Genomic DNA, 18,472 nt, shown 5'->3' on the forward strand with positions numbered 1-18,472 from the left:
GTTGTGATGGGTTTGGTGTTCAGCAATTGACCTGTACTGTAGTTACGTGATAAGCACCTGAGATCTTGCAAAGATTTCATGGTTAGATTTGATATTAGTGTCAAAGTTAAAGGGAAAAACAATTACATAGTAGTAGTTTTTGGCACTTTGAGAAGTTGCAATATTGATTTGGACACCATACTGAAAATTTGAACCAAAGGCAAGTGGAATGCATCTCAAACATAATGCTCTGGCCAAAGTATATTCTGTTTAAGAGTGTGTAGCAAAACTTAGGTTACTGTGGTTTAACAGGAAGGTTAGAAGCAGCATAAAAAACTGAAAGGACTGCAAGAGATGTAAGGAAACACAGTGAAGAGGATTGGGATGCATACAAAAGCAACTGAAAGAAAGCATTAGGAATATCTAAAAGGGACACAGAGATACAGATCAGTGAAGGCAACAAGATAGATCCAAAAACAATGCTAACAGAAAGAATGTCAATGGTCTTATGGAGGATAAATGGAGTGAAACTATTTTGGATGATCAGGATATGGCAGAAACCAGACTAGCCCAATAAATACTGTGGCTACAAAAGCAGGTCAGAGGCTGGAAATTCTGTGGCAAGTAACTCACCTCCTGACTCCTCAATGTCAGTCCGTCAGCTACAAGGCACAGATCAGGAATGTGATGGAATACACTCCACTTGCCTGGATGAGTGCAGCTCCAACAACACTTAAAAAGCTGGACACCATCCAAGGCAAAGCAGCCCACTTGATCGGCATCCCATCCACCAACTTAAACATCCACTCTCTCCACAATATACAAGATGCAGAGCAGGAACTCAGCAAAGCTCCTTCAACAACAACTTCCAAACCCACGACCTCTACCATCTAGAAGGACAAGGGCAGCAAATGCATGAGAACACCAACACCTATAAGCTCCCCTTCAAGCCACTCACCAACCTGACCTGGAACCATATTGCCATTCCTGCAAAATCCTCTGGTTCAAAATCCTGGAACTCCCTCCCTAACAGCACTGTGGGTGTACCTACACCACATAGACTGCAGCGGTTCAAGAAGGCAGCTCAAGGGCAATTAGGAATGAGCAATAAATAATGGCCTAGCCAGCGATGCCCACATCCTGTGAAAGAATAGAAAAAATAAAACTCTTCATGTCAGCTTTGTCAATGAAAGGCTAAAGTTAGGACGGAGACAGTTTTGGGATGCTGTGCTTCCTATCTAATCCTACTGTACCTGAGTTGGGACTGTTGGGTGATGACACCAGGGGCCTGAAATAAGAATTCCCTTACCCAGTGCTAATATCCTCACCTTGTTGAGTACAATATTCACAACAAATCTGGTCCCAAATAAGTGGTAGCTCAGAGCAGCTTTAGGGAGTAGGGTGATGTGTATTTCTCCTTGCGCACCCTCTTACTAACCTGGTGGAGCTTTGCGCTGCTTCTCCATCCTGTCCAGACTGTCCAGTAATCCATCGATGCGATACTTTATCTGGGTGAGCTCTCTCTTTATTGTCTGCAGGTCATCAGCTTTCACTGAAAAACAGAAATCAGCAAAGGGAGTGACTCTTTTTTAAAGCCCACAAAACAGGACTTAAGATGAGATAAATAAAGGTATGTGGTCAGCTGACACCAATATTGGCTTTGAGGAGCCTATAGGCAGCAGGATAAAGGCAAGATTGAAAGAATTAAGGTATCCCATGATCTAGATATTCTGGGAAGAATGAGCTAAGGCAAGAGAGTGAATATGATGAATAATGATTTCAACACAGTGCGGATTTTGTTTTTATTTTTTCTTTCATTGGGTGTGGGTGTCACTGCATTTGGTGCCCATCCCTAATTGCCCTTGAACTGAGGCTTGCTCAGCCATTTCAGAGGGCAGTTAGGAGTCAACCACATTGTTCTGAGTCTGAAGTCACATGGAGGCCAGACCAGGTGAGGACAGCAGATTTCCTTCCCTAAAGGGCATTAGTAAACCAGATGGGTTTTAACAACAATCGATGATTGATGTAGAGGAAAGAAAGAATATGTAATAACAGTTTAATATTGTATCATTATGATTGTGGCTCACAACCCTGGACAGTCTGAAATTGAAAATCCCTAATCACAAGCAGCTGCCCTTTTACAAAAGCAAATGTCCAGGGGGGTAACTGCATTTCCATGAGGGTCACTGCACCATCATAATTTCAAACATTTGCTTGACCCCTTAACAACATTTAATTTGTTTTACAAAGTGGGAAAGAGAGGAAGAGGCAAATGACACCCACCACTGTTGCATACAGCCATCAATCAGAGAGAATTGAATATTCATCTATTCCCCTTGTGGGGAACATGATCACAATGCATTTGACAGCTACCAAATCTTCCTCAGCTATGCAACAAACTGCATTATATGGTAATATTATACATCTACATCTGAATATTACCTATATGGATAGATAGAATGTCAAACAAATCCTCAGGGTGTGCTTGAAGAATAATAAAGGACTATTATGTCAAATAGAGGTTGGATCTGAAAGGAAAACTTTGATTTAATCAGACCAGGCTCCAACCCAGTCCCAGTTTACCAGAGCAATACACACGTGTGCTTGAGGTGGGGGGTATGGGGGGAGGCAGGTTTTTAAAAAACATGGAATGGAAATTTAAACTATTCCCTATTACTATTAGCCGTAGGTTTCTATGCAAATCTCTGGCACTTTGACATGGACTGTTTCAGTATCTGAGGGGTTGCGAATGGTGCTGAATATTATGCAATCATCAGCGAACATCCCCACTTCTGACCTCATATTTGAGGGAAGATTATTGATGAAGCAGCTAAAGATGATTGAGCCTAGGATACTACCCTGAGGAACTCCTGCAGCGATGCCCTGGAACTGAGATGATAGGAGCAGGAGTAGGCCATTCGGCCCATTGAGCTTGCTCTGCCATTCAATATGATCATGGCTGATTGTCTACCTCAATGCCACTTTCCCACGCTTTCCCCATATCCATTGATGTCATTAATATCCAGAATTCTATCGATTTCTGCCTTGAACATGCTCAATGATTGAGCTTCCACAGCCCTCTGGGGTAGAGAACTCCAAAGATTCACCACCCTCTGAATGAAGAAATACCGCCTCATCTCAGTTGTAAATGGCCTACCCCCTATTCTGAGACTGTGTGCCCAGGTTCTAGACTCACCAGCCAGGGGAAACATCCTATCTACATCTACCCTGTCGAGCCCTGTAAGAATTTTGTAAGTTTCAATGAGATCACTTTTCATTCTTCGAAACTCTAGAGAATACAGGCCAAGTCTCCTCAATCTCTCCTCATAAGAAAACACTGCCATTCCAGGGATGGGATCAGTCTGGTGAACCTCTGTTGCACTCCCTCTTTGGCAAGTGTATCCTTCCTTAGATAAGGAGACCAAAACTGTACACAATACTCCAGATGTGGTCTCACCAAGACTCCACAGAATTGCAGCAAGACACCTTTACTCCTGCACTCAAATCCCCTTGCGGTGAAGTCCAACATACCATTTGCCTTCCTAATTGCTTGCTGCACCTGCATGCTAACTTTCGGTGACTCATGAACAAAGACACCCAGGTCCCTTTGGACATCAACACTTCTCAATCTCTCACCATTTAAGAAATACTCTGCCTTTCTGTTTTTTTTATCAAAGTGGATAACTTCGCACTTATTCACATTATATCCCATCTGTACTTTCCCACTCACTTAGCCTGTCTAAGTCCCCTTGAAGTCTCCTTGCAACCTCCTGACACTCCTACCTCGTCATGTGTCATAAATGCCCAATTGTGCTAGGTATGATTCCAATTAGTGGAGAGTTTTCCCCCTGATTCCCACTGAACTAAATTTTGCTAGGGCTCCTTGATGCCACGCTCAGCCAAATGTTGTCTTGATGCCAAGGGCAGTCACTCTCACCCCCTTTCTGTTGTTCATATTTAGACCAAGGCTGTAATGATGTCTGGAACTGAGTGGCCCTGGTGGAACCCAAACTGAGCATCAGTGAGCAGCTTATTGCTGAGTAAGTGCCGCTTGATAGCACTGTCGATGGTGCCTTCCATCACTTTGCTGATGATTGGAAGCAGATGAATTGGGCTGTAATTTGCTGGATTAGATTTGTCCTGCTTTTTGTGGATAGTCACACCTGGGCAATCTTCCACATTTCCAGGTAGATGCTGGTATGTAGCTGTACTGGAACAGCTTGGCTAAGGGTGCAGCTAATTTTGGAGCACAAGTCTTCAATACTACTGCCGGGATGTTGTCAAGGCTAATAGCCTTTGCTGTATCCAGTGCCTTCAGCTGTTACTTGATATAACGTGGAGCGCATCGAATTTTCTGAAGATTGACATTTGTGATGGTGGGGATCATTTACTCTGCACTCTGATTGAGGATGGTTGCAAATGCTTCAGCTTTGTCTTTTGCATGGACATGATGGGCTCTTCAAGATTGAGGATGGGAGCATTTGTGGAGCCTCCTCCTCTATTGAGTTGTTTAATTATCCACCAGTGTTCACAACTGGATATGACAGGACTGCAGAGCTTAGATCTGATCTGTTGGTTGTGGGATCATTCAACTTTGTCTACAGCAAGCTGTTTCCACTGTTTGGCATGAATGTAAGTCCTATGATGTAGCTTATGATGTTGGCACCTCATTTTTAGCTATGCGTGGCGCTGCTCCTGGCATGCCCTCCTGCAGTATTCATTGAACCAGGGTTAATCCTCTAGCTTGATCGTATGGTAGACTGGGGGATATGTTAGGTTCTAGTTGAATACAGTTCTTCTGCAGCTGATAGCCCACAACATGGATGCCCAGTTTTGAGTTTCTTGATCTGTTCTGAATTTGATGAGATGATGAGTGCTGGCAAGTTTTTTACACATGGGAACCATCTTGCTTGATATTATCCTCACTCAAGGGTCCACATGCACTTTGGAGAAAGGTCACTGGATCGTGAGCTGGCACAGAGTTTTCTGTCCCTTGTCTAGAGGTGCTGAGGCCACTGGGAGCATCCCAACTGCTGGGAATCGAACCTACAATCTTCTGCTTTGTGCAGTATTGTGCTTAATTGAATGCTGCCTTTAGTCACTGAGAACTAGGCAGTAGCCCTTTTGACATCCCTCACATTGCCCTGATTATAATGGAGCAAGCTTCTCTCTTACTGGTATCATTTCACGAGCATTGCCAGCTCTTTGAAACTTCACCCAAGGGACTGTCCTTCATAAGTGAGGCCAAGCAGCGAAAGGCCAATAACATTTTAAAGGAGAGAGCAGTTCAGTATATTGGCTCTTTACTATACAACAGCCATCTGCTTTGTGTAGCCTGGAGGTTTCCTTCAAGTCCAATTAATGATGTGCTAGAGTGATTTAATTCAAGTTGGCAGGATACTGGGTGTCCAGACCAGTGTGTTGAAACATTGAGAGCTGGGCTTCAAAATAAACAGATGGGGTTGATTTCCTCTCTTGACTGCTGTTAAGCCAGCTTTCAATGGGCAGAAGTCCAGAGGATAGAATTAATGGCCCTTAAAATACAGTCCATTTCCTTCTTTTTTGCAACGTAAAAACAGCTTGAAGTAAAGGTTCACTGGGAAGTTTAAAATTAAATCATTCTCGGTAGAAAAGTACCTGTTAAGCCACAACTAGGAACCCACTTGCCTCCTATTAATGGCCCCATTAAGTTCCTTGAGGAGCTTGTTAATGAGGCAAGGAGGGCCAGGAGGATATTTTCAAATTGCAGATCGCCAAATGCAAGCAGTCTGGTGCATGTTAGTGCACAGCAGTGGGGTTTAATGCAGGGAACAATTAAGTAATTTCTTTCATGAACAGGAATTGTTTTGCAATAGGGGATTTTGTTCCAGGTTGGCCGCAGTACCGTTCAGTTGGCCATTTGGCCACTTTCACGCATGGTGAGGGTGCTGGTCCTTCAAGGTGCTGCCTCCTCTCTTCTGCAAGGCAGCGGCAGGCTCATCATGGCTACCATCTGCTTTTGAGGATCATGCTCTGCAGGTATTTCCTGCTTTCTGGTAATGCTTGATGGTGCTAATTGGGTGCTTTGAGTTCACCTTACATTTGAAGATTGTGTTGTGTTGTGTGGGTGATGCAGATACGGTACAGGGTTGGGATCTGGAAACTATCCTGGCACAGATTCCTGACTCTGGTCTGAAAATAAAGCCTATTAGCTCTATTCCTCTCTCCACAGATGTTGTCAGCGCTGCTGAGTATTTCCAGCATCTTCTGTTTTTATTGAAGGAAGTGGTGTTCTCCTGCATCTGTTATCCTTCTAGATGGTAGAGTTCTCAAGCTTGGGAAGTGCTGCTAAAGAAGTTTTGGCAAGTTGCTGCAGTGCATCTTGTAGATGGTACACATTGCTGCTACTGCGCAACAATAGTAGAGGGAGTGAATATTTAAGGTATTGGATGGGGTGCCGATCAAGCAGGCTGCTTTGTCCTGGATGATGTCTTCTCTTTCGGAAAGACAGTTGGTGAAGGCTGATACTGGACCAATCTTGACTTATCTAAAATTAATTTATAAAGTGAAACCTTACAAGCACACACCTCCTAACCCAACCACACCATGGTTTCAATAAGTGTCTCTTTGTCTGTATTCAAGTGAAACCCCAATTAATTCTCTCCACCTGCATAATTGATATACAATTAACAGTATCACATTTCTCGAGTGTTGTTGGAGCTGGACTCATTTAGCCAGCTGAAGAGTATTCCATCACATTCCTGACTTGTGCCTTGTAGATAGTGGACAGGCTTTTGGGGAGTCAGGAGCTGAGTTAACCACCACAGAATTCCCAGACTCTCACCCGAATGACGCAGCATTTTTGTGGCTAGTCCTGTTGGGTTAATGTTGAGAACACCGCCTCATAGTTCACATTATTAATGGCCAGGGCCATAGTGCACACTAAGAATGTTATTGCGCTGATGGAGCCCTGCATTGAGAAGGCAATGGATGGGCTAAGAGTTCAGGTTTAATGGGCAACCTTATCTGGTGCAATGGATTAATCACAGCAGAATCATCAGGAAAGCTAAGCATGAGGAAAAGTGGAGGATTTTAACATTAATCAAACAAGGCATAACATTTTTGGGGTTTCAGCAGGCACTGTGAGCCATGCCATGTTGATGCCCCACAAGCATTTCTCCACCCCACCCTGCCCCCTTGCCCTGTTATGGGCAGCCCTACTGCTGGCACAAAATGCACAATTTGCAGACAATAGATTTGGCCCTGGAACATCTGCTGGGGGTTGGGATGGAAGGGCGCACAGAGTGCCTCCAGCCCCCGATCCTGAAATTCCCACCAGTGCTGAAAGTCCAGGCTAAGTTTGTTCTTGCATGTTGGATCACTCCATGTTGGGGACATACCCCCATCATGCCTCCAATGTCAGGAGAGGGGGATCTATGCTTGAGAGGTGGTCCGAGACTGAGAGCTGATCTTGGACCATGTGACCTTACGGTTGTCCATTCTACAGGATTGTCTTGGGGGTACTTGGGGACTCAAGATTAATCCCCAGGACACTGCTGCAAGCAAGCTGGCAGAAACATTACAGGGGCATTAAACAAGTGTTTTGTTCATTTGCTTTGGACACTTTCATTGATTCATTTTGAAAATCTTGAGGATAATAAGAAGGTTATTTGTCTGAGAATCAAGAATCATCTAATTGGTTAACAGGAGGTCTGTTCGCTTCCCAATTGGTGCAGGAAAGCAGGAGGGAGTCACATGGTGAAAAATCCTTCGGGAATATGGAAAAGAGTCGGCAATGCAACCAATCCGCAATATTCGGCTTACAATACATTTCACAAGATCGTAAGAAACAGGAGCAGGAATAAGCCATTCAATAAGATTATGGATGATCTGAATGTGGCCTTAACTTAATTTTCCTGCCTGCCCCCACCCCCCCATGTCGAAGGGTCATGAGGACTCGAAATGTCAACTCTTTTCTTCTCCGCCGATGCTGCCAGACCTGCTGAGTTTTTCCAGGTAATTCTGTTTTTGTTTTGGATTTCCAGCATCCGCAGTTTTTTTGTTTTTATAACCTTTGACTCCCTTGTTGATCAAAAGTCTGCCTAACTCTGCCTTGAATATATTCAATGACCCAGCCTCTCTGCTCTCTGTGGGGAAGAGGTTTCCAAATGCAATTGACCCTCAGAGAAAATAAATTCCTTCAGGCTGTTCAGCCACAGATCAACTCGGGCCTTGTTGAAATAGGACTTCTGGTGAAACTGATGATGTTGCTAGAAGATGCACCAAACAACACATCAGCGAGAAGGGCTGAAGTTGGGCCTCAGTCCAGGCCAAGAAAATAATTGGCTTCTACTGGCGATTCTAGAAATGCAACTATTTGCTCATATTCTCTTTCCCCCTGTTTATTTCTAACACCGCTATGCTCCAAGTGTTAACTATTAGTTTATTTTAGGCAACTAAATAAAAAATAGCTGACTTTTCTCTATTTTGCTATGCGCTATTAATTTTGTATAATTGCATTTCATAATAGATTTCTCTAAAAAAAACACATGGATGAAAGTGAACATTTAATGAACACACCATCTGGTTTCTCTGCAAGTGCACAGGAGCTTCTAATTAAGCCTCTTAAATTCCCATTTCAATTATGCAGCCCGAGTAAATCTGAAGTGCCACAGTTTCAGCAACATACGACTGATTCAATGAGGTAGGAAGGAGGTTGTTATAACGTAAACAGTTTCTTCTTTTGGGTTCAGTCAGCCAAAGGTGCTCCACAGCTTCAAAAGATAAAAGGTACTGAGGTAACTGTTTGCCAGAGGACTGAGTGGCTCTGTGGGTTCGAGACTTGGCCTTTCACCTCTGGGGCCCTGTGTTAAATCCTACCCTAAAGTGGTGGAATAAAAGCCACACTGCCCTCCCATGCTGTCAGCCAGCTGTAAGGCTTGCACATGAACTGTAAGTCTCATCCCAGTTTCTTGTTGACATAGACCCACAAGGTGAGAGTGCCCAGCTGCTCCTGGGCCCAGAAGTCAGGCGAAGCAACAGTCAGAAAAGAGAAACCTTCTGAAAACTATAGGGGGTGCAGTGGCAGGGAGGGGTGGGGGGGCGGTGGGGTTGACGGGGGGGTGGGTGGCATTAAAAAGTTGAAAACTCTGGTTGGACATAGCCTGGGAGGTGTTGTCACATGACCTCCTACCGCCAAATGACCCGACCCCAACCTCCCACCATTGGTCGCCCAACATGTCCATCCTTGTGGCATACGTCCACCTCAGGCCAATAGAAAAGCAAGCAGGCTCTTTGCCACCTGATTGGACGAGTCTTGTCTGGTGGTCAAACAGCCTTTTATCTATCTCCAATAATGTTGGAACTCATAAAAGTGCTCAATGAAATTGAGAAAGAAAACCATCTTTCTTTAGTGGTACTTCTTCCAGAGTTGCTCAAAGTACTGTTTGGGCGATTAATCTAATGCTTTGGAGACACAATCCTGGAGTATTGGCAACCCTAACAGGGGGGAAGTGGGGGTGTGAGGAATAATAACTGGTGTTATGGTGCAGGACCTTGGACTTCAGACAAGCCAGTGAACAGGGAGTTCAGAAATAAAGAGGGATCTGTTAACATATTGGACACGCACTGAGAAAGTAATCAGAATAAGGTTGGGGTGTCATCTGTAGCTGATGTATTATCAGAGACTTTATCACACCACCTTATATGTTCAACCACCTCACCAATAAAGTTATAGGACGGAATTTTCTGCCCTCTCTGGTGGTGAACTTGGAGGTGGACAGGGCATGTGGCCAATTAATGACCACTTAAGGGCTTCATCTCACTGCCATTGGCATTAATCCAGCTGAAGGTGAACCTGTTGCCATGCAGTGTGCACGGCAGCTAAAACTGTGCAGCTTGCTTGTCACCTTTGGGGAGGAGTCGGCGGGGGGTGGGGGGGGGGGGGGGTGGTCCCTCAATCAAAGGCACTCCATGTCTGTCAAGGGCCTGGACATCAGAAAGGGGGGTGGGGGCACAAAGAAACACTCCATGGCCTTGCTTCTGACCACCCCTGCACCCCTGCCCTGCGATTCCTACCCTGCAAAACCACCCCCACCCCCACAACATTACTTACCTGTGGCCTGGGTTGCTCTGCGAACCTGGGAGTCTGCTGCCTGTCCTCCTGACAGCAGCCACAGTTTTTCCAGCGGTGCTGTTGGGAACAAGGGCTGCCAGCCTCTGATTAACTGCAGACCTTCCTCTCTGGCTGTTAGCTTGTGGTTCAACAGGCCTTCCCAAAAAGAGGCAGCGCGAGTCCCTCGCCGGCTGTCCAGCTGGCAGGCGAGGGTCCCGATGCCTCAACAAGATTCTGTCTGGAGAGTCATTTATGACACAGAAAGAGGCCATTCAGCCCATCAAATCCAGCTCTCTGTAGAACAATCTAGTCAGTCCCATTCCCAAACTTTATACCTGTAGCCCTGCAAATTTATTTCCTTCAAGAGCTCATCCAATTGAAATGATTAATTGTCTCTGCTTCCACCATCCTCGTAGGAAGTAAGTTTCAGTTCCTTACAACTCAATGCATCAAAATGTTCTTCCCTCATATTCCCCTTGCATTTCCTGCCCAAACTCTTCAATCTCGATCCCCTGGTCAGTTAATACGAAGCTTTTCCTTGTCTAATTTCTAAACCTGTCATCATCTTTGACCCCTCTATCACAATCTCCCCACAATCTCCTTTGCTCCAAGGAGAACAATCCCAGCTTCTCCAGCCTAACCTTGGAGCTAAAATCCCCCATCTCTGGTACTATTCTAGTAAATCTCCTCTGCACCGACTCCAAGTACCCTCACATCCTTCCTAAAGTGTGGCGTTTTCCAATCCCATTCTTTTTAGCTAATAAACAAATGTATTCAATTCAAATTAAAATGGAATACCCCTCTGATTTTTACCTTAGTTGCTCAAAGCAGTGTCAAGGAGATTAATCTTTAATTCCTGGAGATCCCAGGACAACCCTGGAGCGTTGGCAACCCTAGCTGACGTACAGATTCAACTTAGAGAGATTTGCAGGAGTTGCTGTAATTATGCGGGCTTCAAAATCCTAAGGTAGCTTGGGGTCAACACTGGGTGCAGGGAGTGAAATAGAGCTTACTTTAGAAGTGAGAATGTTGTATATATGAACTAGGGGCAGGAGTAGGCCACTCGGCCCTTCAAGCCTGCTCCGCCATTCAATATGATCATGGCTGATCTGATTGTAACCTCCTGCCTACTCCCATTAACCTTTCACCCCCTTGACATCAGGGACAAGATTTATTTTCTAAGGGGTCTGGGAACATGCCCCCTGCCCCACTCCTGATGTTTTAACAATTTTTGCTATTGCTTCACAAATATTTTATGATGTGTATTCTACTTCATCAAGTGAAAAGATATGCCATTGAATTAAAAGCCTTAAAGCTCGCTCACTGAGTGACTCAGCCATCAGAACAGGAATATCGACCAATCTGCCAATGCACAGTCACCCACTAGCATCCAGCCAATCACCAGAAGGTAGTTAACCACCAGAAGCTGGTGAACCCTTAGTGAACCATATCAACTACCAGGAATTAATTAGACAGCCACCTAGAACTAATCAACTAACCACCAGGAGCTAGTTAATCACCAGGAGCTAGTACTGACAAGAGCTAATCAATCAACCACCAGGAATTAGTTAGTCACCAGGAGCTAGTACTGACAAGAGCTAATCAACCAACCATCAGAAGCTAGTTAGTTATCAGGATCTAGTCCTGTTGACAGAATTGTCAATTAACAGAAGCCAATCAATCAGCTGCCAGGAGCTGGTTAGTCACCAAGGGATAGCCAACAAACTGACAAAGCTAATCAACCAAACACCAGGAGCTAGAGCTATAACTAGAGCTATACCTTGAGTGCCCTACCATCCATTCTTAATTAGCACATTCGTTTAGATAATATCACCAACTTTAACTTTAACACCTATGTGTTCTATTGTACTATTGTCGTTGACATCTTTTGATGATCTGCTTCTATCACTGCTTGTTTGTCCCTACAACCACACCAACCCTCTCCACCTCTCTGTCTCTCTATCTCTCCGCCCCCCACACACACACCTTAAACCAGCTTATATTTCAGCTCTTTCCTGGACTCGAACTCAAGTTCTGTCGAAGGGTCATGAGGACTCGAAACGTCAACTCTTTTCTTCTCCGCCGATGCTGCCAGACCTGCTGAGTTTTTCCAGGTAATTCTGTTTTTGTCCAGGAGCTAGTCAGTCATCAGAAGCGAGTCAACCAACTGACAAGAGCTAACCAACCAGCTGCCAGGGGTTAATTAGTCATCAGGAGCTAATTAACTAACTGCTAATTAATGAGTCACCAGGAGCTAATCAACCAAGCCACCAAAAGGTAGCCAGCCAAAAGTCATCCAGCCACCAACAACTTGGAACACTAGCTTACCAGCTTTGAGAGCAGCAGCAAGTGATTATCAGAGGAGCCAGCTTTCTACATCAATTCTGCTTCTCCCTGTTTGACCCACATGTAAACTTGTCCTTCCCCTCCTGCCAGTTCCCTATTTGTAGGTACTGCTACTATCTTTGTAGATTCTGCCTCCGCCACCATCCCTGCGGCCAGTGGTAAGATATTTTATTTCTACTACGCAATCTCATAATGGATGCCTGCACTATTTTGCCTGGTGAATACTATTTCAAGGTCATTACACAGGAAGAATTCAAACAGATTCCCTTACATTTTGTCCCAGCTGATGGAGTTGTGGTAGCACTGGACCGTGGACCACTCTTGATGGGGAAGCTGCCCTTGCTTCTCCGGGGAACAGAGACCATGACGCGCTGGCGTTTGACAGCTGGCACTGCCCGACTTGGCGGGGGGACTCTGTGGTAGTCGTACATCCTGCGAAATGAAAACAATGCTGAATCACGGACACTGCAAGAAAAAAAGCCAAATCAAATTGTACGCCCAGGTGCTGGTCACTCAGAGTTGTAAATGCATCAGGTGTCCCTGACCATACAGGTCAGGTCTACTTCCAGGATCTAGTGAATTGGCTGGTCACAGTCAGGTTAGCAGTAGCATAATGGGCAGTCAGGAATACACTGATACAATGGCATACATGTAATGCACCTGAAAAATGGCACAATACTCAGGCAGTATAAATCGCAGTACTCTCACTTATTTAGTAGCTGTTCACACTGTGACATCTCAAAGCTTTTTACATGACAAAATACTTTCTAGGGCAAAGAGACTGCTATCGGGTAAGCATGGCAGGCATTCTGAATCAGTATGTTCTCAACCAGTGCTGTGCTAACTGGGCAGCTGATTCTTTTTTTTGTGCTGTTGATCAAAGCAGGAATGTTGCCCTCGATCTGCTTACTAATATCTGTTCAACTAACCAGCCAGTACCCTCCCACATTCAACAGATGATTTGTGCTTGAGATCATGCCTAATGACCATGCTGGCTATTCCGGCACTCCACTTGCTTTCTCTTGCTGGATAGCAAGAGAAGTTAAGACAAATTAAGTCCTCCTCACTAACATCTGGGGGCTTGTGCCAAAATTGGGAGAGCTGCCTCACAGACTAGTCAAGCAATAGGCTGATATAGTTATCCTCGTGGAATCATACCTTACAAATAATGTCTCAGACACCATCATCACCATCCCTGAGCATGTCCTGTACCAATGGCAGGATAAAGCCAGCTGAGCTGGTGGTACAGTGGTATACAGTCAGGAGGGAGTGGCCCTGGGAGTCCTCAATATCGACTCCAGACCCCAAGAAGTCTCACGGCATCAGGTCAAACATGGGTAAGGAAACCTCCTGCTGATTACTACGTACCGTCCTCCCTCAGCTGATGAATCAGTGCTCCTCCATGTTGAATACTATTTGGAGGAAGCACTGAGGGTGGCAAGGGCACTGAATGCACTCTGGGTGTGGGACTTCAATGTCCATCACCAAGAGTGGCTCAATAACACCAGTACTGACAAAGCTGGCTGAGTCCTAAAGGACATAGCTGCTAGTGTGGGTCTGCGGCAGGTGGTGAAGGAACCAACAAGAAGGAGAAACGTACTTGACCTCATCCTCACCAACCTGCCTGCCACAGATGCATCTGTGCATGACAGTATCAGTAGGAGTGACCACTGCACCAACAGTCATTGTGGAGATGAAGTCCTGTCTTCACAATGAGGATACCCTCCATTGTGTTGTGTGGCAATGCCATTGTGCTAAATGGGATAGATTTCAAACAGATCTAGCAATTCAAGAGTGGGCATCCAAGAGGCGCTGTGGGCCATTAGCAGCAGCAGAATTGTACTCAACCACAATCTGTAACCTTATGGCCCAGTATATACCCCATTCTACCATTAACACCAAGCTAGGGAATCAACCCTGTTTCAATGAAAAGTGCAGGGTGGCATGCCAGGAGCAGCACCAGGCATATCTAAAAATACAGTGTCAACCTGGTGAAGCTACAACACAGGACTACTTGTGTGCCAAACAGCATAATCAGCAAGTGATAGAGCTAAGAAATCCCACAACCAACAGATCAGATCTAAGCTCAGCAGCCCTGTCACATCCAGTTGTGAATGGTGGTGAACAATTAAACAACTCACTGGAGGAGGAGGAGGCTCCACAAATATCCCCACCCTCAATGATGGGGAACCCAGCACATTAATGCAAAATATAGGGCTGAAGGATTTCCAACAATCCTCAGCCAGAAGTGCCAAGTAGATAATGCATCTTGGCCTCTTCTGGAGGTCCCCAGCATCACAGATGCCAGCCTTCAGTCAATTGGATTCATTCCACGCAATAGTAAGAAATGGCTGAAGGTACTGTATACTGCAAAGGCTATGGGCCCAGACAATTTTCTGACAATAGTACGGGTGAACTATTGTGCTCCAGAACTTGCTGCCCTAGCCAAGCTGTTCCACTATAGCTACAGCATTGGCATCTACCCGGCTATGTGGAAAATTGCCCAGGTATATCCTGTACAGAAAAAGCAGGACAAATCCAACCCAACCAATTACCGCCCCATCAGTCTACTCTTGATCATCAGTAAAGTGATGGAAGGGGTCATCAACAGTGCTATCAAGTGGCACTTGCTTAGCAATAACCTGCTCCCTGATGCTCAGTTTGGGTTCCGCCAAGATCACTCAGCTCCTGACCTCCACTGGTTGGAGTCATACCTAGCACAAAGGAAGATGGTTGTGATTATTGGACATCAATCACCTCGGTCCTCGAACATTATCTCAGGAGTTCCTGAGGTAGTGTCCGAGGCCCAACCATCTTCAGCTGCTTCATCAATGACCTTCCCTCCAGCATAAGGTCAGAAGTGGGGATGTTCACTGATGATTGCACAATGTTCAGCACCATTCACGACTTCTCAAATACTGAAGCAGTCCATGTCTAAATGCAGCAAGACATGGACAATATCCAGGCTTGTGCTGACAAGTGGCAAGCAATGACTATCTCCAACAAGAGAGAATCTAACCATCGGCCCTTGACATTCAATAGCATTACCATCGCTGAATCCCCCTCTATCAACATCCTGGGGGTTACCGTTGATCGTAGAAATACTGTGGCTACAAAAGCAGGTCAGAGGCTAGGAATCCTGTGGCGAGTAACTCACCTCCTGACTCCCCAATGCCTGCCCACCATCTACAAGGCATAAGTCAGGAGTGTGATGGAATACTCTCCACTTGCCTGGATGAGTGCAGCCCCAATAACACTCAAGAAGCTCAGCACCATCCAGGACAAAGCAGTCCCCTTAACTGGCACCCCATCCACAAACATTCACCCTCTCCACCACCAACAGTGGTGTGTACCATCTACAAGGTGCACTGCAGGAACTCACCAAGGATCCTTCGACAGCACCTTCCAAACCCACGACTATTACCATCTAGAAGGACAAGGGCAGCAGATAGATGGGAATACCACCACCTGGAAGTTCCCCTCGAAGCCACACACCACCCTGACTTGGAAATATATTGCTGTTCCTTTTTTTGTCGCTGGGTCAAAATCCTGGAACTCCCTTCCTAACAGCACTGTACACATGGACTGCAGTGGTTCAAGAAGGCAGCTCACCACCACCTTCTCAAGGGCAGTTAGGGATGGGCAATAACGCTGGTCTAGCCAGCAGCGGCCACATCCCATGAATGAATTAAACAAAGAAAATCTGGCCCAAGCCTACACACGGAAAGCAAACATCCTTCATTAAAACAGAAATTTAATAGAGGGCTTTCATCACTGCATTGGATGCTGGGATAGCCCTGCTTCCATTGTAGCAAGAGAAAACACTCAGGAATTACAAAGGCAGATGGACTGTCAAGATAAAAAGGTGAGGCCATAAAAGAGGGGAGAAGTAACGGGACAAGAAATAGAAAAAGAGGAAGATAAGGATTTAAAAAGCAACGCACGTGACCGACATTGCTTTTGTCACTGAATGCATTCATGAAATATATATCCGATTTTGCAGCACTATGCTTGCTGATCTTCATGGTTCCTGGTATAGCAATGTCTCGATTTTAAAATTCTCTTCCTCATTTTAAACCTCTCCATAGTCTTACCTCTCCCTGTCTCTGAATCCAGTCCTATAACTCAACATGGTATCCGTGTTCACCCAGTTGTGGCCTCTTTCTCATCCCTGATTTTAAAATTCCATTGTTGACAGTCATGCCTTCAGCAGCAAAAGTCCTGAGCTCTGGAATTCCGTCCCTAAACTGTTTTACCTCTCTCTTCTTCTTTAAGACATTCCTTAAAACATATCACTTTGACCAATCTTTGGGTCACCTGTCCTAACATCTCCTTATATGGCTCAGTGTCAAATTTTGTTTGGCACTGCTCCTGTGAAGCACCTTGGGATATTTTAATATGTCAAAGGTGCCATAAAAATCCAAGTTGTTGTTGCTGAGAATGAAAATCTCAACCATAGGACTGTTCAATTTTCACAAATTTTGCCATTTGCTCATCCCATGGCATTACTGATAACTTCAAGAACTGATGATAATAGCTTTTATATTTTTTTTTCAGCAACGATACGTTGATCTTGGAAGGGATTCTGCAATGAATCGCCAGAGTGGTACTGGGGCTGAAAAGGGTTAAGTTAGAAGGGCAGGTTGCAAAAACTAGATTTCATATACTTGAGCAAAGACAATGAAGGAGCGATCTAATTAAGGTGTTTAGGATGATTAAGGGGAGGCTGGTTATCTCAGTCGGCTAGGCGGCTGGCGTGTGGTTCAGAATAACACCAACAGCGTTGGGTTCAATCCCTGTTCCGGCTGAGGTAGACGTGGGACCTGCTCCTCACCCTAACTCATAGTAAAATCACCATGTAAACTGTGATTTGGTGACACTCAAATAATTGAGGATGCCACCTGGACAAGGAGAAGATGACGACTAAAGGATAAGGAAAGGTAGAGAGAAACTATTTCCTCTGCTGGATGAGCATGAACATCAGACAGGGGGAAATGGTAATGTCACTGGACTAGTAATCTAGAGGTCCAGGCGCACGAGTTCAAATCCCAGCACGGCAGCTGGTGGAAATTAAATTCAATTAATAAACCTGGAATAAAGAGTTGCGATCAGCAATGGTGACCATTCAAACTATCATCAATTGTTGTAAAAACCCATCTGGTTCACTAATGTCCTTTAGGGAAGGAAATCTACTGGCCTACATGTGACTCCAGACCCACAGCAATATGGTTGACTCTTAACTGCCCTCTGAAATGGTCTAGCATGCTGTTCAGTTCAAGGGCAATTAAGGATGGGCAACGAATGCTGGCTTTGTCTGTGACCCACACATCCCATCAAAGAATAAATGAAAAAAAAACAAGAGGGCATAACCTTAAAATTAGAGCTAATTAAAATTCAATTCAGGAACGATGCCAGGGAGTAGTTCTTCACACAAAAGATAGTGGAAATCTGGAACTCTCTCCCACAAAAAATGGTAGACAGCTCAATTGAATATTGAGATCAATAGATGGCTAGGCAAAGGTATTTAAGGATATGGATTTCAGGTGGCTAAATGGAGTTATAATACAGTTCAGCCATGATCTTACTGAATATCGGAACAGACTAAAGGTGCTAAATTGCTTCCTCCTGTTTCCATGTACCTATAACTTAGTCGATCAGAAGTAGGAAGTTTGAGTATTGCTGAAAAGATAGACATGTTATAGAATTGTTACAGCACAGAAGGAGGCTTTTCGGCCCATCATATCCATGATGTTGCTGAAGCTTTTTGCCTTGCATTCATCAAGACAAAAGCAAGAATGCCAAATTTCAAACAATCACAATAATATATGGTACAGGAAAAATGGTTGGCATGTTAAATCTGACATTGCTGTGGACAATATGCCAGGGAAGTTTAGGCCCACCAAAATCCCATGTAATTCAAAAAAACCAAAGTTGACAGGTCATCGACCTGAAACATTAACTCTCTAGAGACACTGCCTGACCTGCTAAGAATTTCCAGAATTTTGTTTTTGTTTCAGATTTCCAGCATCTGTACTGTTTTACTTCTTACACTAA

General features: G+C 44.8%; 1 protein-coding gene across 1 annotated transcript in view; it reads right to left on the reverse strand.

Moving 5' to 3' along the window:
- Positions 1-18,472, reverse strand: part of LOC121280217 (RNA-binding Raly-like protein) — an 883,916-nt gene that overhangs the window by 31,546 nt on the left and 833,898 nt on the right. The window contains exons 4-5 of the mRNA XM_041191974.1: positions 12,690-12,850; positions 1,418-1,531 (exon numbers count right to left, since the gene is read on the reverse strand). Of these exons, the coding sequence (XP_041047908.1) occupies positions 1,418-1,531; positions 12,690-12,850 (275 nt within the window). The remainder of the gene's footprint in view (positions 1-1,417; positions 1,532-12,689; positions 12,851-18,472) is intronic.

This window comes from Carcharodon carcharias, chromosome 7 (assembly GCF_017639515.1).
Source record: "Carcharodon carcharias isolate sCarCar2 chromosome 7, sCarCar2.pri, whole genome shotgun sequence".
Lineage (NCBI taxonomy): Eukaryota > Metazoa > Chordata > Chondrichthyes > Lamniformes > Lamnidae > Carcharodon > Carcharodon carcharias.